At 37.1% G+C, this 20895-nt stretch overlaps 1 protein-coding gene across 1 annotated transcript in view; it reads left to right on the top strand.

The window, feature by feature from the left end:
• The window catches only part of LOC109911459 (leucine-rich repeat-containing protein 27), a 55161-nt gene extending 35841 nt beyond the window's left edge, over positions 1–19320 (top strand). The window contains exons 5-9 of the mRNA XM_048609041.1: positions 672–815; positions 7819–7918; positions 12392–12522; positions 14382–14508; positions 19102–19320. Of these exons, the coding sequence (XP_048464998.1) occupies positions 672–815; positions 7819–7918; positions 12392–12522; positions 14382–14508; positions 19102–19158 (559 nt within the window). The 3' untranslated portion in view covers positions 19159–19320. The remainder of the gene's footprint in view (positions 1–671; positions 816–7818; positions 7919–12391; positions 12523–14381; positions 14509–19101) is intronic.
• The last annotated feature ends 1575 nt before the right edge of the window (positions 19321–20895 follow it).

The raw sequence follows: 20895 nt of genomic DNA, 5'->3' as shown, positions 1-20895 counted from the left end.
AAACAATGCGGAAACTTGGAAACTCTTTCTTCTAAAAACTATTGAAACTAGGTGAAATGAAAATTTCAGAATTGCCTAGCAAAACTGTTAATGTCAAAGTTATTTAACAACATGAAACCAAGGTAAATTGAGTCAAGCTATAGAACAGCGCTAATCTAGCTGAACAATTTGAGAAGCTAAATGCTGCCTCAGATTCTTCTGGTGCTTTCTCTGAGGAGGGAATATAATCTGCTAATCTGTCCGGATACATAGTCACACAATAGCCTGAATGTTACCATGCAAAGCCAGTTCTGCACAACCGGGTAAAGAAATTTAAAGGGATCCATGCACTAAAAACAACTTAATAACCTACATTTTAAAAGGAACATTAGCATTTAGTTTCAAGAACAGACATTGATGGAAAAGCTCAGCAGGTCTGGCAGCATCTATGGAGAGAAATCAGAATTAATGTTTCAGGCTGAGAGATCCTACCTCAGAACTTCCTCAGCATTCTGAGGAAGGGTCACTCGACCTGAAACATTAACTTTGATTTCTCTCCACAGATGCTGAAGTTTTCCAGCAATTTCTGGTTTTGGTTCTGATTTACAGCATCGGCAGTTCTTTTGGTTTTTACTTGGCATTTAGTTTGCTATTTATGATGTAAATATCTGGTTTTATATTATGTATTTCAGAGAGAAGACTCCTAATCTAAATATATTATTTCCCGAGTTGACAGCCTATGACGTGACTATTCAGACAAAGAGAAAACGTGAACTTAGATTAGCTGCAATGAAAGAACACAAAGAAAAACAGGCATTTATAGAACAGAGGATGAAGTGAGTACAGTATTTCTCTACATCTCTTGTTAGTGAAATTGTGTCTGTTTTGTTAGAATTATGTCCACATAACACTTAAGTTAGGCTATTTTCATTAAATGCTGAGTGCTTGTAGCAAAGCAGCCTTGATAAATTTCACTTTCTAGTGAAATTATATTTATCGAGTATAATCTTTGAATTTTATTTATGCCTTCGAAGTTTATTAAAACTTTGACTTAAAATGTTTGCGTTGTGTCCAATTTACAATAAAATGCAACTTAATGACATTCTCGCATTTAATAAAGTCTGTTTGAACTGATCATTTAACCAGATGTGAATCTATTCTCTAACTAGAATTTGCTATTTTCTGATAGCAAATTATCCAAACTTCATCATGAAAATGTTAACACTGTTAATAAATAGACTCATAAGTTTATGACTTACAAATAAATTTCAGCATTTATTAAACTTCTTATTTAACTACTACAAAGTATTTTCAAATTTCAACATTTACTCCAAACATTGCATTTAATTTTATGATTTATATAGGAATAATGTTGTCCACCTCACTGGAGTTTCTCTACTTCATGGTACTCTGATTGTGTCAGTATTTTAGCCAATTTGAATGGGAAATGTATTATTTCATGTCAGGACAAACTTTGTTAAAGTAGAAACTGAAAGAACTAAATCAGGAACAAAAGCAGAAGTTGTTGGAAAAGCTCAGCAGGTCTGGCAGCATCTGTGAAGAAAAATCAGAGTTGACGTTTCAGGTCCAGTGACCCTTCCTCAGAACTGATATTTGGAAAATGTTGGTTTATATGCAGAAGATAGGGTGGATGGAGGGGGTAAGGAGTAAATGATAGGTGGGGATAAGGCCCAAAGAGAGAGAAGAGTTAGACAAACAAAGGAGTTGATCATGATCTAGCTAGGAGGGGACTGTTAGTGACTTGTAATAGGTAGCATGGAATAGCAGACTATGTGATAACTGGGCCTGGTGTGTGAGGTAGGGGGCTAGAACATGGGAGATTTTAGGCCCTAAAATTATTCAACTCAGTATTGAGTCCAGCGGGCTGCGGAGTCCCCAAGCAGAAAATGAAGTGTTGTTCTTACAGCTTGCGCTGAGCTTCGCTGGAACACTGCAGCAAGCCTGAGACAGAGATGTTGGCCAGGGAGCAGAGTGGTGTGTTAAAGTGGCAGGCAACTGGAAGTTCAGGGTCTTTTTTGCGGGCAGAACGTAGATGTTCTGTGAGGCAGTCATCCAATCTATGCTTTGTTTGCCCAGTGTAGAGGAGACCTCATTGTGAGCAGCGAATGCAGTAGACTAGATTGTGTGAAGTGCAGGTAAAGTGCTGCTTCACTTGGAAGGTATGTTTGGGCCCTTGGGTACTGGGGAGGGAAGAAGTAAATGGGCAGGTGTTACACCTTCGGCCATTGCAGGGGAAGGTGCTGTGGGGCTGTGTGCGTGTGTTGGGAGTGAAGGAAGAGTGGACCAATAATGGGCCATATTTTCTGGTCAGCGTTCTTTTTAGTATTTCTTCTCTCACATTATTTTCCCTCTGGAGAATGGTGGGGAGATGTTGGGAGGATTCCATGGCTTGTGACTTCAATCTAGAACTTCCGCCCCAGAAGGAATAGTGAATGTTTGTTATTCTGATGACTGCCCCAGAAATATTATAGGCTTTTTCAGAGGTCACTTGCTGTAGCTAGAGATCATTTTTAGAGAGGTTCCCTCTAGTGGGGATTTGTGGCATGTGCATACAGGACAAACAGTAGTTTAACTCTTCCACTAATCTTACTAAGATTGTATGATTCTGAACTAAAAAGTGAAATTAGAATATTTAATTCAAAGAAAAATTGTGTACAGGCAACTAAATAAAGAGAGAGAAGTTAAGATGGAATTGAGAGAAATAAAAGAGATATAAGGCACAATGTTTTTTTCAATCTTTAAAATTGCAAAATTAAATCCTTCAGGGTTGTATCACAGCATTAAAATTTTCCATCAGCTTTAACTATTTTGCTGCTGAATTTATTAAACATCCAGTGGGTAACAACAACGCCATGTCCTAACATTGATTTTAAAGCTTAGTCTGTCCGAGGTAGTTTTGTAATTCAGCCTGCAGAAGAAATTTTGACCACAGCTTCCAAATTTCCACATTTAACTGCATGTGTACTGCGGCAATTTATTCTCAAAATAAAATTTGAGCTATTGTATTCCAACAGGACTTGTGTGGTATTCACGTTTAAACCATAGACAAATTTAAGTTATTTTTTAGCTTTGTTTTGGTAGTTTTGTTTTAAGGGAAGTTGAAAGCAGAGGAACTATCTTGGAATGGTATGCATAATTAAAAGAGAATGAATTAAGTTGCATGCCATAATTCCGCAGTTTGCTTGCAATAGAATATGGAGGTAGTGGGTTGAATACAGCTAAAAATAAATCTTTTCACTTTTTAATTTTAAGGTTTTTGTGATATGTTAATAATGTTATTAAGTTGATTCAAATATTGGGGCTTCTTTCAATTTCAACACCCTGCCCACATTTTATCAGTGATATGGCAACAAGTAGTGCAAACCATATTTCAGATTTTCAGATTTTTTTTGTTTGTGCATCCTGCAATCCCAACCTCCTGCCTGTTGAATTGAACATATGTCACCAGAAGAAGCAGGTTGCAGGATGATGAAATGTATTGGATTCACACCAATTTTGTTTGTATAGACCTTTATAGAACGCCTAGAGAGTCAGGAACAGAGTCTAACAGAAATAGTTCACATAGATAAAGCCAAAACGTTGCAAACACAAAATCTGAAACAAACACAGAAAATGCTGCAGAAACTCAGCAGACCCAACGTCATCTGTGGGGAGAGAAATAGACTTAAATGTTTCACGCTCGGAATATGACTGTTTTTCAGTTTTGACTCAAAACGTTAACTCTGTTTCTTTCTCCACAGATACTGATTCTGAGCAATAACTTACTTAATAATAACTGTTTGATTGCCATTGAGAAAGCAACAAATTCAAAACACAGTAGTTATACTACCACCATAACATTCCAAAGTTTAACACATTGCTTGGTTACCCCTTATTGAAATATGTCTATGTAAAGGTGACATTTTCTCTCTATGTTGGTGGGTGTGAATTCCAAACTCAAAATTTTCTAAGTTTGTGTGTTGTATTTCAGTTCCATAAGAGTCAGTAGTTTTCATTCAGCCAGCTAGGTGTTTTAAAACAAACTTTACAGAGTTACATTCAGTTGACGGAATGCTGCCAGTAACCAAACTCTAACTCGCAGCAGAGGCACCACCACTTTCTTGATGCTTTCCAATTTGAACCCTTTCAAGCATAAATATAACTTATTTAGAAAGAACCTTTCATGGCCGCAGGATGTTGCAAAATGCTTCCCAGTCAATTATTTTTAAAATGTAGTGACTGGTTTTAGGAAAATCCATTGACAAATTGCCAATAGCAACAGAAATTATTTAACAGACCAGATAATATGTTTTACTGATGTTAATTGAGGGCGCCAAGAAACTCTGTAGTAGTTCTTTAAGTAGTGCCATTGAATCTTTTATATCCATCTGAGAACAGATAGGAGCTCAGCCTATTGCACCTTATTTTCATCCCCACAATAACCCTTCTGCACTTTATGTCTCCCTTTTCTGCTTCATCCCCATCTCAGGTTGAGATCTCTATATCTTCCTATCATACCTACCCCATCATTCCATCATAGATAACAAGGTGTAGAGCTGGATGAACACAGCAGGCCAAGCAGCATCAGAGGAACAGGAAGGCTGACGTTTCGGGTCGGGACCGTTCTTCAGAAAATGAAGAAGGAAATGAATTTTTCTGAAGAAGGGTCTAGGCCCGAAACGTCAGCTTTCCTGCTCCTCTGATGCTGCTTGGCCTGCAGTGTTCATCCAGCTCTACACCTTGTTATCTCAGATTCTCCAGCATCTGCAGTTCCTACTATCTCTCCCATCATTCCATCAACCTGATTTTTCATGTTCACAATTTGAAAAGATTTCTTTTAAGTCCTTAAATAGTTCATACCATACGTGGTCACTGATTTTTTTTTCCATTATTCATTCATGGGATGAGGACATTGCTGGCTAGGATCCGCATTTATTGCCCATCTCTAATTGCCCAGAGGGCAGTTAAGAGTCAACCACATTGCTGCGGGCCTGGAGTCAAATGTAGTCCAGACCAGGTAAGGATGGCACTTTCCTTCCCTAAAGCACATTAGTGAGCCAGATGGGTTTTTTTCCCTGACAATCAACTTATTGGTCATCATTAGATTCTTAATTCCAAATATTCATTGAATTCAAATTCCACCATCCGCCATGGTGGGATTCGAGCCCAGCTCCCCAGAATGTTATCTGGGTCTCTGAATTAACAGTCCAGCAATAATACCACTAGGCCATCACCTCCCCATCTTGTTAAGTTGAAAGATGCATTTTCATTCTGATTTTGCTCATTACCTGCCTTGGTAATATAAATAGTTTGTAATCTGGTTGTTGACGGGTTGAAAAGCATTTGGACTGGCTGTGTGAATGTGAGATTCAGAACCAATGTGCAGTTGCCCAAACACAAATATTGCACATATGCAAATTGGAAATGTTGCTGAAACCTTAAAAATTATTTTAAATGAAGTAAATTTGGCAGAACAAAAACTAGCGTATGTTGCAAGATGGGGACAAGATTTGTTTTCTTACACTGGTACCATGCATCAAGGAGCCTAGCTAATTGTAAACAAAATAGAGTTTTCAATATAATAAATGCCCTTTCATCAGATGTTTTAATTCACTCTGAGGTTTAATCATTTCATCAAAAAGCATTGAACGTTGTCAATTATTCACGACACCATGAATGTCTTATAATTTTCAACGTCCTAGAACACAATTGTCTGAAGACATTGAAGAAGTGCTCTGTTTCATGTGTCCTAAATTTTATGTATAAAGGTGCTAACTTATTTTCATGTGAGTCTTCCCCAGTATTCAAATCTGTACTTAAATCAGCTGTACAGTGGAACATTTCTGTTTGGACTTTAATGGAGTCAAGCCAACCCTGGAACCATTTAGAAATCATCGGTGGGGTGCAATTTTGTGAATCCTGTCCACATTGTAGATTTAGGAAATGATTGAAAGGTACATTTAAATGGACTTACCCTTACCACCACCTCCCCACTCCCAACCTCATGCCACATCCATGTCTCCTCAGAAAGAGATAACCAATCATTTGGTTCTCCACCTGGCTTCATTTGGAAGGCTTGACTGACCTCAAGTCTCTCAAATACACTAGCTCAGATGGATTTATCTGGACAAACTGATATGGATTGTTTACATTACATGATTGACAACTTTCTGAGATTATATTAAGTTATTTATTTGTTCTGTGGTCTATTTTATCAATGTGTGTGTTCATTTGGACATTATTAAGAGGTGTAAAGTGGAGAAAGCTTCTGTTATTGCTGCTATAATTACCCCATCTGACATATTTATGGAGTGTTTGAAATGACAGGTTTTTTTTTCAAAGTATACTTCTCAATGGATGTTGTCTTTATTCCCAATATTTCAATATGTTGTTATGTAGGTGTTTGGTTCTGTACACAGGGCATTTGGGTGAAAAGGCAAAGAGGGGTAAAGGGAACAGGTGGGATTTTGACAAAGTCTATAAGGGCTAAGGTCTAGAATTTTAATATAACTAAAACCAAGAAAGGCCTGCTAACCAGCTTGCCTCAATATCCAGCTGTCCTGGTAGTTGCTGACAATCACCTTCTGGGATTGGCAAATCCTGCTCTCCTTTACATTCACCTGACTGGAATGATGTTTTCACAGATTGGACTCCTTTAATCTAAGGCAAATCTGCTGATTCAGGAAAAATGCTACTTGTCTCAGTAACAATCCATAGACTTGTTTTGATTGTAATTTAAATTACTTTTCCTTCTGATTTCCTGTCAAGCTAAAGTATGTAATTTCTAACCTAACCGATGACCTGTCCTGGTAAATGCGACAGTCAAGAAGGCACAACAATGCCTCTTCTTCCTCAGGTGATTTGCGAAATTTGGCATGTCCATAAGGTTCTTCACCAACTTCTACAGATGCTCCACTGAAAGCATACTGTCCGGGTGCGTAACGGCCTGGTATGGCAACTGCTCTGCCTGGGACTGTAAGAAATGACAGAAAGTGGTGTGCACAACCCAGACCATCACAGAAGCCAATCTTCCATCTGTGGACCCTATTTACATGGCTTGCTGCTGTGGAAAGGTGTCCAACATCATCAAAGACCCATTGCACCCTGGTGATCACGTCCTACAACCTCTTCCTTATAGAATAGAATCCGTACAATGTGGAAGCAGGCCCTTCGGCCCAACAAGTCCACACCAAACCTCACAGCATCCCACCCAGACCCATCGCCCTTTCACCCACCTAATCAACACCTCCCTGAGGAGGGCACTACAGGCAATTTTAGCATGGCCAATTCACCTAACCTGCACATCTTTGGACTGTGGGAGGAAACCAGAGCACCCAGAGGAAACCCACACAGACACGGGGAGAACGTGCAAACTCCACACAGACAGTCGCCAGAGGCAGGAATCGAACCCGGGTCCCTGGCACTGTGAGGCAGCAGTGCTAACCACTGTGCCACCGTGCCGTCAGGCAGAAGATGCAGAAGTCTGAACACATACACAAGCAGGTTCAGGAACAGCTTGTTTCCAGCAGCTATCAGACTGTTGAATGGACTCTAGCCTAAAATTATGTAACTTGCAATGTAACCTGTGTCTCTCTAAGTCTTTTTGATCTGTACATCCTTTGCTTGCTGTGATCTGCCTGTACCGTGCATAAACAAAGTTTTTCACTGTATTTCGGTACATGTAACAATAAATAATCAATCATCAATCAATTAAAATCTCAGTTAGTCTAAGTTGAGCATTCTGGTTCAATATCATTTATGACTTTACCTGAATTTACCTTTGTTTTATCTTAAATTATAGTCTTAAACAGGAGTAAACAGAATTGCACTTATTTACAGAGACCAGAAAGTATTGAGGGAATGGAGGGACCAAGCTAAGTTGATGCAGGAGCAGAAAGAAATAGAAATAAAGCAAAGATCTGTAACAGAAAGGAACAAGGTACTGGCAAATTAAAAAATATTTCTACTGTTACTTCCAAATTAATTTTGTCTAACATTATCAAAGTAGGTACATTTGTACTTTTGTTTTTCCTCAATATAATTATGTCAGAGTAATTGAAACACCAGCCAGATTTTCTAGGATGATGGCCATGTTGAGGTACTTGGTCCACTATGAACAGCAAGCCTGATACCTTATCTAGGAGAGGACTTGCAATACCTACCTACGATAAACAGGATCCAATCATTCCCTGTCATGTACAATAAAGTGAAAATAATACCACTCAGTTCAAATTATGCAATACAATTTTTTTATTTGTTCATGGGTATCACTGGCTTGGCCAGCATTTATTGCCCATTCTCTTGGTCTGCCCAGGACCGTAAGAAATGACAATTTAGAAGAAAGTTAAGAGTCAACCACATGCCTGTGTGTCTAGAGTCACTTGCAGTCCAGGCCAAGCAAAAACAGCCGTTAATAATCCAGAATTATGCGTGCAGAGCACATTTTCAAAATCTACAATGATAAAATCTTTGAGTGTCTGAACTGTGAGGAGAATTGTGATATATTTTAAAAGGATGTAGGCTGGTGCAATGAACAAACACATGGTGCATGAAATTTAATGTAGAGAGCAGTGAAATGATAATTTTGGGAGGAAGAATGAGGAGAGAAATATAAAAAAGGATACAATTCTAAGCAGGGATCGAGAAATGTGGCGCCTGAAGGCATATGGACACAAATCACTAAATGTGGCTGAGCAATATAAGAACATGGATAATCAAGCATATAGGTTCTTGGACTTTATCAAGCAAGGTGCAAAAGGAAGGAGTTATGATGAGCCTTCACAATATAAGATTAGAATTAGATTACTGTGTTCAATTCTGACACCACATTTTAAAAACAATGCAAAAGTATTAAGACTGGGTGTGTGGAAAATATTTACAAGAATGGTCTCAGGGATTAGGAGCTTCAGTTTCACGGAAGGATTAGAGTAACTGAGGTTGCGTTCCTTAGAGCGAAAGAGGTTGAAAGTTAATGTTAAAAATGTCTTAAAAGTCATGAGGTATCTGGACAAGGAGATGGGAAGAAATTATTCTATTGGAAGGAAGGTTATGGACCAGAGAACACTAATTTATGATGAAAAGCAAAAGAATCAAAGATGACATGAGGAAAATCTTTTAATATAACATGAGTTAAGATCTGGAATACACCCCCTGAGAGTGGGATGCAGACAAACCCAAATGCAATCCTTGGAAGAGACTTAGACAACTATTCGGGAAAGAAAAGGAAGGCAATTGGGAAAAAAGTAAAGGGAATAAGACCAACTGCGTTTCTCCAAAAGAGAGGCAGCACAGCCATAAAATGATGAGTGGTTGCATCACAGAAGACCTGTAGGTAATAACTTATATCAGTCAGTATGACTACAATTTGATAGAGATGACACATTCAAAAGTTCAGCCTGGGCTAGCGTTGAATCCCAGGTCACAGAGGTAGAAGAATCGTCACAACTTGATCTTTCCCCTTCAGCAACACCTCTCGAGGTGTAATGTTTTGGATAAAAAGCAGGTTGTGTTAGTCAGCCGAATGTCTTGCTCCATAAACCAATGTTATGCATAAATCTTTGTAATCAATTGCATTTTTCTTTCTACCTGACATCCATTTTGAGTGAACCATTTATATATTTCCAGAATTCATAGGATTCTAGTTGCTCCCAAATTGTCAAAAGTATCATTCACACAGGTATAATTATATTTTAATGTTTATAGGCTTATCGAGAACATTTTTGAAAAATGGACATTATGTAACTGTGTAAGACTTTCATCAATTTAAGTAATCAATTGATGCAGTTTATTAAGTGCTGAAGTATTTGAACTAACTGCCACATATTGTTACAAGCAAAAATTTACAGTTTACATGCAAAGCAATCAGCAATTCTATTATTTAATTAACTTTAAACATAATACTTCATAACATATGAAACTCAAGAGCACGACATACCCACATGTAAATTCAATTGTTAACTAACATTGTTTAAGTAAATGCAACAACCTATAAACGACATCAAACCATTCACAATTCTATTAATACAAGCTAAGGTATTTAATAAAATAGTGTCACACAAGTGGCCAGCCTCAATACAAGTGCGTTAAATTAGACTAGAACAAAATCTGCATATTTGAGCAGAAATGTGATTTGTGTTTATTCAAGTATCATTACCTAATCCTAGGAGATTTCCCTACAATGATGACCACCATTGTAGCACTATTTCCAGAGAAGGAGTAAAGATAGAAGTGATTCACAAACCTCTTAATGTGTTCAAAAAAGATTTAAATTGTTTACAGCATGCAATCCTATATCCATCCTTTGATTTCAGCATTTAACAGTAAAATCCATGTGTAAACATTCCAATAATAGAAATCTCTATTTAGATATTCATAAAAGCAAAAGTTCCTGTCTGAGTTTTACCATTATGATTTGGAGATAAATCAAACAAATCATTGTTGCTGTTTGAAATGTTAGCTGTGGAAAAGTTGCAGGCTGCATCTCTGATTGTGGTTACTTGGATGAATATTAGGCAAGAAACAAAATGCATTGCAAAAGTCTTCATTTTTAGTGACTCAGCTGCCTTATGTATATGATTATGTAGAAAATTCATTTACAGATCTGAATTCTAAACTGTTTTTGACGTTTAATGAATAAAAATGTGAAAACAGGTTGATAAGCAATAAATCTCACTGATAGTGCAGTTTTTAACAGTTTTTGGTTGGGGCACAAATACAGTACCTTTTGGGAACTTATATATCCCAGGCTTGTGACTTTCCATTCAGGACTTGAATATGTGCTGTTTCAAAGAATATGCTTCTGGCATGCAACAGGAATATGAAGCTCGCAATCTAACCTGAAATACATTAATGTAAGATTGCGAAGAAAGGAACTAGAGATGATGGGAAAAGCTTTAGCTAATAGAGATTACTTACTGATCCAAAAGGGACCACTGATCGATCTGGAGGTTGGAAGCTCTGAGGATTGCCATGGAAAGGTGACAGCCTAAATCAGGCCTTGGGAATTTTGCATTTTCTTCGCGATCCACTCACTACAAAACCTTCAATTCCAATTCCCTTTTAAAGAAAGGATGTTATTAAACTGGAAAGGGTGCAAAGAAAAATTCACAATGTTACTGAGACTGGAGGGCTTGAGTTATAAGGTGAGGTTAGACCTTAAGACATAGGAGCAGAAATTAGGCCATTCGGCCCATCGAGTCTGCTCCGCCATTCAATCATGGCTGATAAGTCTCTCAACCTCATTCTCCCATTTTCTTCCCTTGATAATCAAGAACCTATCTATCTCCGTCTTAAATTTACTCAATGACCTGGCCTCCACAGCCTTCTGTGGTAGTGAATTCCACAGATTCACCACTCTCTGGCTGAAGGTTGATAGACTGAGACCTTTATTCCTAGAATGTAGGAGGCTAAAGGGTGACCTTATAGATGTTTATAAAATCATGAGGGGCATAGATAAGATGTATATCCAAAGTCTTTTCTCCAGGGTAGGGAAGTCCAAAAGTAGAGAACACGGGGTTAAAGTGAGAGAAGAAAGACTTAAAAGGGATCTGAGGGGCAACAGAGGGTGGTACGTATTTGGAAGGAGCTGCCAAAGGAAGTGGTAGAGGTGGGTACAATTACAACATTTAAAAGATATTTGGATAGATACATGGATAGGAAAGGTTGAGAGGGATATGGGGCAAATGCAGGCAAATGGGACTAGTTTAGTTTGGAAAACTGGTTGGCATGGACAAGTTGGGCCGAAAGGGTCTGTTTCTGTGCTCAATCTATAAATTGGATGCATCAAACAGGCACATTGGTGTTTCAGGATTATGTAATGGCAGAAGTGTCGCACACTTTCAGCTGAGTACAAATTTGAATTTGTCTGTTTAAAAAAACAGCCTTTGAAGATTTGGACGCTAGGGTAGACCATTTAATACTGTGGTATTGAACTATAGTAAAATCAATTTCCTTCTGAAAGTGACATTGATTCCCTTGTTATGAGTTTGAAAAAAGATAAGGGATGACTTCATGAGGGACATAGAAATCAGAAAACATGTCTTGTAAGAGCCAAAGGAAACCTTTGACCCTGTGAACTCTATTAAAGCTATGCAGATGCAGCTACCCAGTGTAATTTTGCAATCTACCAATGATATTTGCCTGCCAGATATAAGAGCTAAATGCATGCCATCCTCTGGATAATAACCTCCTTACTTTATCTATTTAAGCTGAAACACAGAGAAAATGCCGGAAGTACTCAGCAGGTCTGGCAACATATATCGGTTTTTGATGAAAGATCATCAACCTGAAATATTATCTGCTTTGCTCTTCGCATTTGCTGCCTGACCTGCTAAGAATTTTCAATACTTCTTGTTTTCTTTCAGAGTTGCAGTATTTTGCTTTGGTAATAAGCACACTGGTGTTTTGTTCTCAGATAGTGAAGAGTGCACCATATGCTACGGATCCAAACTACTACCAAAGTGTGAGAAGTGGGGATTTGAAAGGGCCACATACCTGTGAACCTACACGAAGATTGTACTCCAGAAATGAAATGGAAGAAGCAAAGTATGTTCTCTGAGTTGTTTTTTGTTACATTCTCAGAAATGCTCATCAATACTAGGACAACATAAATATTCAAAAGACATCCTTTTTATCTTAAATAATAAATTTTCTTATTTACACTGTTCAAAACTTCCCTTAAAAGCTAGATTAGTTAGTTTGAATGAGATTGTTTGATGTGAAAGATATTCTCTCCTTACTTTCCTTTCAGCACCTTAGTTATCTTCTACTTCAAGATGTAATTAATTACAAATCTGGCTCATGTTGCAAATATTTTCTTTAACAAAGGATATTTTTGTTGTTATAAGGAAATATGATACCTAAACACCATAACCTTACCTTATCCAGCTTGCTCCTCTGTGGATTTTAGACCTACATTAGTTAGTCAATTGCAGATGGAAGTATGGTTTCTATTTAATGATTTGAACTGTTTTTGCAACTATTTTCACTAGTATTATTTACCAAGGTTTATCTATAGTTTTTTGTGTTGCTTTCACACAGACATGCTACTTTCTTTCTCATATAAGTTTTAGTAATATTTAATTGGAGTATTAAAATAGGGTCACAATACTGCTCTATAACATTTTTAAAAATAGCACATGCTAGATCTTTGAACTATGGAAGAAATGCTCCTTTCAAAGTGACTTGGACAATACACATGAGACTGGTGCAGTGGTAGTGATCCAGGAGGCCCAGATTAAAATCCCACCAGCTCAGAGTTTAATGATTGTAACAAGGTCAGCTAGGTGGACCTCATAGAATATGAGTTCCCTGATTGGGGCTGTTAATCTGGTCCAAATGGGGACCCCTGGCTGACAGATAGGAGCAGAAGTGTCAGGCATCTGGACACTATGAGAGCTGGCCCTGAGGGAGTGGATCAGTGTCAAGGACTTCCCACATGTAAGTAAGAGTGACTTGATGACAGGATACTGGCCTCTGTGGAGTTATTTCAAGAGGTGTGTAATAACATTTTGGAACTGGTTGATCAGAAAATATCTACACAAGAGGCAGAAATTCTATTGACCAGACATTTGACATGCTGTAACAATTGTTCTGATCTTTAGGTTGCCTCAGGGTGCTCTGTAATATATCTTCAGACTGTTAATGTTAGACTCACACTACACTAAGATAGCTATGGTCAGACACCAACAATAAATGGTAGATGAGGAGCAGTAACAAAAGGCGTGGCATGGGGATTACAGGAGGATGATGTGTTCCAAGGATTTCTGCAGAAATCAGCCTTTGGATTTTGGACTTTAATAGAAGACATCTTCCATTGAGATCCATTTTCTGAAGAAGGGTCCTGACCTGAACCATCAACTTGCCTGCACCTCTGAAGCTGCCTGGCCTGCTGCGTTCCTCCAGCTCCACACTGTGTTGTCTCTTCCATTGAGATCTGCTTTTATTTTTAACTGAATATTTATATTTCCTTTGCTAAAAAAAGACACTATTTCTACTGCAGTTTCTCTGGAGGAACAATTTAGAAAGGAAACAATGACAATAACTTCAGCTAATGTCTTATACCATGTATTTATTTCAGTGTTAAGAAAGGTGCATTGTATGTTTAATGTAATCTAACATTTCTATGCTCTGCATTCTGATATGTCATGTTCCGGTTTTGAAGGAATGAAAATATTGAAAGCAGATTAATAGAGAAAGTTTTTTTTTGTCAGACACTGCAATTATGGCACCGTTACCTTCTTTAATTTTCTAATTTATTATTTACTAATGATCAAACTTTTACATCTGAAAGTATAAGAGTTAAGTAGTGGTGTACACATAGTTTCACAAAGCAAGTAAGCATTTCAATCTTGAATTCAGAGATTCTTTGGAAGTTCAATGTATTTTTATTTATTATTCTGTAGAGCAGCGAAAGATCAAGAACTGAGGGAACGGATTCAGCAACATATCAAACTGCTACGAGAAAGAAGAAAAAGACAAAAGGGAAGCCTTCAAGAAGAATTGGCGACTGCAAAAGCAGATTTAGAAATTGTGTGTTCATCAAACATTCTTGCTTGCATAAGTTAAATTTAGTGTTGTTTTTGTATTTTTATAACCAATTAATTTATTACTTTTTTAAAGGATTTTACTAGTAGACTTTAAGAATAGGAAATGAGAAAAGCTATTACATTCATGGGAGTCTTTTTAAAAAAAATTCTATTGGGCAACTATTGTACTTTTACTTTTAAAGAGAGGCTAATTCTGGTACTAAGACCATTAACTTTCAGAGAACCAAAGAGAAAGTTAAGCAATCGACAGAATCTGTATTTCAATTATAAGATTTGGTTTACTGATACAAGGAGTCCACAGCTTTTGGGTTCAGCAAAATAATGATTTAAAGTAGAAACTCTGTTTCTACACTGAGTGTATGGAAAAGGAAAAGACTGTAGGAAAATTTATATGTAACTAAGAAGCCATAAAAAAAGAAGTAACACACAACCACTGATCAAAGTAACTGACAACATTGAAGAGACATGCATCGCACACTAAAAGGTCTTTATTTTTGTCTCCAGTTTTACATCTTGCCACTTGAATGTGCAAAATTATAAATAAAGGAAGAACATATGTTCACATAGCGCCTTTCACAACATTCCAAAGCTGCTCTGAGCTGACTTCTGAAACATAGTCATTGGTATGACTAATTTTTGAACAGATACAAGGACGATGTTACTGTGTTTGATGTTGTCAACATAGACATTAGCAATGTTTTGATAGGTGTCCTATCTTGTAAACCATTCCGAGGAATAAGAGCCATGAAAATTCCAAGGGAAAAAAGTGAGTTGAGTCCAAAATGGGCTCAGAAGCATGGTGCAAAGTACAATGGTTCTTTGTGTTTTTGTAACTGCATTGTTATTTCTGTTCAGATTTTCCAGTGCACAGAATGTGATCCTTTGTATTTTGTATTCTACATCAATGATTTGGAGGGGTCATGTCTCACAAGTTTGCAGACATAACAAAATCAATCATTTGATTGATAGTGTGGAAAAAGAAGTGTAAATTGCAGGAGGATACCATGGGACTGGTCAGGCGGGGGCAGTGTGTTATAATGCATTTAGGAGAGCAACCTAGTCAAGCAGACAGAGGAGGTTGGGGGGAGATTTAATTAAAGTGTATGCAATTATGAATAGTCTAGTTAAATTGGATTGGAAGGATTTGTTTTACTTACAGAAAGGTCAGTAACTGAAGGCATAGAGTTAAAGTAATTGGCAGAAGGGTTAAAGGTGAGTCGAAGAGAAATGTTTTCAGCTGGAGGGCAGTGGAGGGGTGTGGCTCTGGAAGTCGCTGAAAGAGTGATGGAGGCAGAAATACTCATCACATTTAAAAACAAAACGTTACTTGTACACCTGGAGTACCATAATATAAAGATCTCTAGATCAGGACTCCGAAAGCAGAATTAGATTGGGTCACTTTATTTCAAGTGGCACAGATATAGCAATGGGCTGAATTGCTTCTAGCTGTGCATTTTCTAGTTTGCATTGTAGGTAAATGTAGCATTGGATTTGCACGCAGCAAGATTCCACAAACAGTAATGAGATAAGTGAACAGACAATCTACTTCATCAATCTCCACCAAAAGATGTTGAAGTTTGCACACAGACTTGAATGCAAAACCATCCAGTTGAGGCAAGAGGATTAGCTAAATTCAGTATGCTTTACGTTCAGAAGTGATGTTAACAGCGGGAGAAGCATATGATTTAATTAATTGTCTTAGCTGACTTTCTCCAGTAGAGATGTACATGTAAATAAAATTTTCTTGCTACTGCAATGCCATTATTTTTCAACCAAGAAGAAAACCAGACCAAGCTCTTGACTACCACAAAAAGTAGAAGAACTACATAGGCTAGCGTGTGGTGGCAGCAAGGCCTTGTGTTCTGAAGTCCGGTCGGCACGGATTCAGTGGAAAAGGACTATAATTTGAGTTCTTTAAAGATACTTTACAGTATCACTCTGGACTTTTGAACTCTACATTCCCATGCAAGCCTTTTTTTTACTATTTCAATTCTTTAACAGCATTTAAAGTATCTGTACTTAGGTACCCTGTACCTAAGATGGCACTAAGAGGTGACATTACAAACCTTTCTCTGCACTCACTCAAGTGCACATGACAATAAAGGCTATTCTAATCTTTCTATTATTCCTGGCAACATCTGCATTACTCATCTTATATTGAATGAACAAATTCTGCCCATATGCTACATATATATAGTATGCATGTCTGTATATGTGTGAATATATGTACATGTTTTTGTACACATGTATATCTTGCTGTCTTTATACACATATATAGACATAATTACATATTAATTTCTCAAAAGTCACAGCCTTTGAATTAACACTTACAAAATTAATCTTTATAATGGGAAAAACCTACTTCAAACCTGCCCCATCAAACTTTATTGGTTCCTCACAGCTGCACTTGGTAGAAAAAGGGAGCATAGAAACTAAAGACTTAGTGTTATAAAACAGCCTATTATCTGAATTCCAGTGAACAGCACCATAATAATGTATTTGATGTTTTGTATATGTATAAAATTCCTGTGAAGGTAGTACATTTTTCCTTTAAACTCAACTGCCATGCTTTCAGTCAGACTGTTCCCATTGTGTCGGCCTACTTCTGTCAAATCATATCAATTCATCTTCATCCTACTTATTTTGTTACCATTGGGTGTAGTTAAAGCAAACAGAAGCTATTAGAGGAAACAAGGCAAGGGGTATATTGGCCTTCATTGCAAAAGGATTTCAGTCCTGAAGTAGGGATGTCTTACTGCAGTAATACAGGGCTTTAGTGAGACTATACCTGGAGTATTGCACACAGTTTTGGTCTCTTACCTAAGAAATGATATACTTGCCACAGAGGCAATGCAGCAGATGTTCATTATGCTGATTATGGGGATAGCAGGACCGCCATATGAGAAAAAATTTGTCTGTATACAATAGAGCTAAGAAGGATGAGAGGGAATTTGATTGAAATGTATTAAATTCGAACAGGGCTGTACAGACTGAATGAAGGAGAATGTTTTCCCTGGATGGGGAGTCTAGAACCAGGAGACACAGTCTCAGGATGTGGAGTGTACCATTTAGGATTGATATGAGAAAATATATCTTCTCTCAAATGTTGTGATCCTGTGGAATTGTCTCTCAAAGAAGGCTATGGATGTCAAACTTACTCCACATATTCAAGAAAGAGATGATAATTCTTTATTTTTTAAAGTCATCAAGGGATATGAAGAGAAAGCAGGAATATGGCATTGAGATAGAGGATCAGCCATAATCATTTTGAAAGGCAGTGCAGACTTGATGAGTGAAACGGGAAAAAAAAGTCCAGTGTCTTCTAGACACAAGAAATGGGAAATTAAAGAAACTTTAAGTATTGAACAAGCCCTATTATGAACTTAAAACTGAGTGCCTCCCTATAGGAAGTACAATTTCAATTAGTGTGTATTTGACATCAAAGCTCAGCTGCTGCTGAGTTGCATCTCCTGCAGAACCATACCTCTCCAATGCTCCACCAGCCCACATCTTCATATCTTCTCTGATCATTTTACAGGTCAGTGTACAACTGCAAGTAATATAAAAGTAAAATGTCTGCATGTGTTTTACATTCACGTTATTTCAATTTCCACATTCTGTATGCTGCAAATTTCCATAGCATTCTTTAACATGATCAGGCCAAATTTTACATTTCTGAAATGGTACTACTGCAGAAGTCTGCAAACATAGGCAACTGGAAAAACCTAACAACAAAATACAGTAGACAGTGAAATCACTTAAAACATTATTCAATTTTTTTCTGCCAAATCTTTTATTTTAGTCAGTCCACGATATGCTCCAGTGAAAGAAATGCTAAACTTGGGAGTTTTAATGTAATGCTTTTATTGCATATTTTGCAAGTGGGTTTGGACTTATCTATAAAATTGTCTTTTGTCTTTTTTGAATTCCTTAATCTTACTTGGAGGTGTCAGTCTTGGAAATTTATTTGGTTTCAGTTGATCTTCTTCCTAGATCTTTGTTAGTTCAGGCATGTCATTCCTTCAGTTTGCAATTAGAAGTTAAGCTTATTATTCCAAATTACTTCTGAGCAATCTGGAGCATGAACTTTTGAAACTTTGTTGAAGTGAACTTTGATTGGAAAACTTACTTTCAAGAGCTTATTTTCACTTCAGAGAGGGTCTGATTAAGATGGATGACACAAGGAAGGAAACATTAACTCATACATAGTGTCTATAATAGTTGCAAACAGATAGAAGTAACATTCCACGACAGAGACAGCAAGAGCTGCAGATGCTGGAGTCAGAGATAACACAGCGTGTAGTTGGAGGAACACAGCAGGCCAGGCAGCATCAGAGGAGCAGGAAAATTGATGATTCGGGTCAGGACCCTTCTTCAGATGCTTTTTTCTGAAGAAGGGTTCCGATGTGTAACATTAACTTTCCTGCTCCTCTGATGCTGCCTTGCCTACTGTGTTCCTCCAGGTCCACACTGTGTTGTGTCAACATTCCACTGCAGTTGTTTAAAATTCTCATATTATTTTCATACGAATATAACTTTTAATCTGTTTAAATTTTTTTTTTCTCTTTTTGTGTAGGCTACAGAACTGAAATCTACACTTGCTAGAAGAAAAATAATTGGGAATCTCTCATAAAATAACGTTATTTTGATTGTTGGAGGACCTTTATCCAGAAATTCATCTACTATCCATTCCCAAAATGCTATTTTTATCAAGAAATGGTAATAGACTATCACAACACTGAAGAATATCTACAGTTGATAATGGAAGTGCAATAAATGGGAATATTGTATTTAATATTCTGTCTAAAGTCAAATTTCATCAATAGCTATGTTCAATTGGTATATGCTGTTCAAAACATGCTACCTTATAATTATACCTGTCTGCAACAAGAAATAATTAATAGGTTATTAAACCTTTTCCTTTGACATATTGTTATAAGGCGGAGATTGACCCCACTCTGATAACTTAAACCAAAACACCCAGAGAGGAGCACCTCACCTTATAATCTGTTGAAAGAATTCCCAATCAATTATAAAGGAGTGGTTAAATAAAATAAACCCCTGACACTCACTTTATAATCAACAAGTAACAATCTATTTATCTAACTCTAACAGTGGACAAATTAACTGAACTAATAACAAACTGAATAAACCTCTTCTAGCTACTAACTATTCCCGAATAAAACAAAATTCTGATGGCATGCTGTTCCAATAAATACAAGTCCACTTATATAAACCAAAATAAAAAAAAAATTAGAATTTAGTCTCCGAAATTACAGCCAGGTTAACTCTTCCGGAATGTTCTGTGTCTTCCCCGTTGATCTTCTGTCAGGAATGCCTTCTTCATTGAATTCTTTTATCAGGAATATTAACTAAGAGTGCTGAATTGCCTTTATTTAGATGATGCTTTCTCTAAGAGCTGAGAGAGCTAATCTCTTAGCAGATGGTAGTTCAATCTCTGCTGATTTTGCAACTGTCCCCGTCTTTTGTACCCTTGATGACATATCAATTTCTTATAATGGGACTGGTGCTATGTGGTCAAAACCGTCAGATTTAAATTTAATTGGTTTTTAGTTTCTAAGTGCCTGGTTTAAATTAATTGGCTAAATCAAAACTTGTCTTAATAACAAAACAAAACTGTATAGCTAACTGTACAGCCTTTAATATAAGTGTTATAATTCAGATGCTCTGTGCACCTGCAAACCCATAAACTGCCCACAGACTTTTTTTTTAATCTCCAAGCCTCAAAAAAGCAGATAATCTTTTAAAGAGACCACACACTGCTTTCCATCCTATCATTTTATAAACATCAATATTATACAAACACCAAGTTCTAACATCCTTCCTTCCAATCCACAAGTACTCTGCCCAACTTCGCAACACCTCCCGCCTTAAAAAAAGAACCATCATTATGAAAAGATGGCTTCATTTTTAAAACCTTAATACTATTATGACTAGATCCACAGGTCATTAATCTAGAGTTACACATTTCATATATTCTATATACATATTTTATATACATATAACATTGAACATTGCCGTTCCTATCTTACATACACACTTTTCTGTTAAACCTGCGATAATGCATCTGCAATAACATTTTCATGACCTGCAACACATACAATCTGTAAATTAAATGCTTGTAACATAAGTCTCCAACAAAATAATCTGGTGTTCATGTCCTTAAATCTTTCAAAAATGTCAAAGGATTGCGATCGGTATACATAACCGCCTCTGATACATTGTTTGCAATGGAAATATTAAAATGTTGTAAGGTCAGTAGCAAACTCAATAATTCTTTTTCAATGGTTGAGTATCTTTTCTGGTGGATATTAAGTTTATTTGAAAAATAACTGATTGGCCTTTCAAT

This window comes from Rhincodon typus, chromosome 20 (assembly GCF_021869965.1).
Source record: "Rhincodon typus isolate 14 chromosome 20, sRhiTyp1.1, whole genome shotgun sequence".
In the NCBI taxonomy this organism is placed as follows: Eukaryota; Metazoa; Chordata; class Chondrichthyes; order Orectolobiformes; family Rhincodontidae; genus Rhincodon; species Rhincodon typus.
Note: the sequence above shows the minus strand (reverse complement) of the source record. Positions and strands in the feature narration are given on the sequence as shown.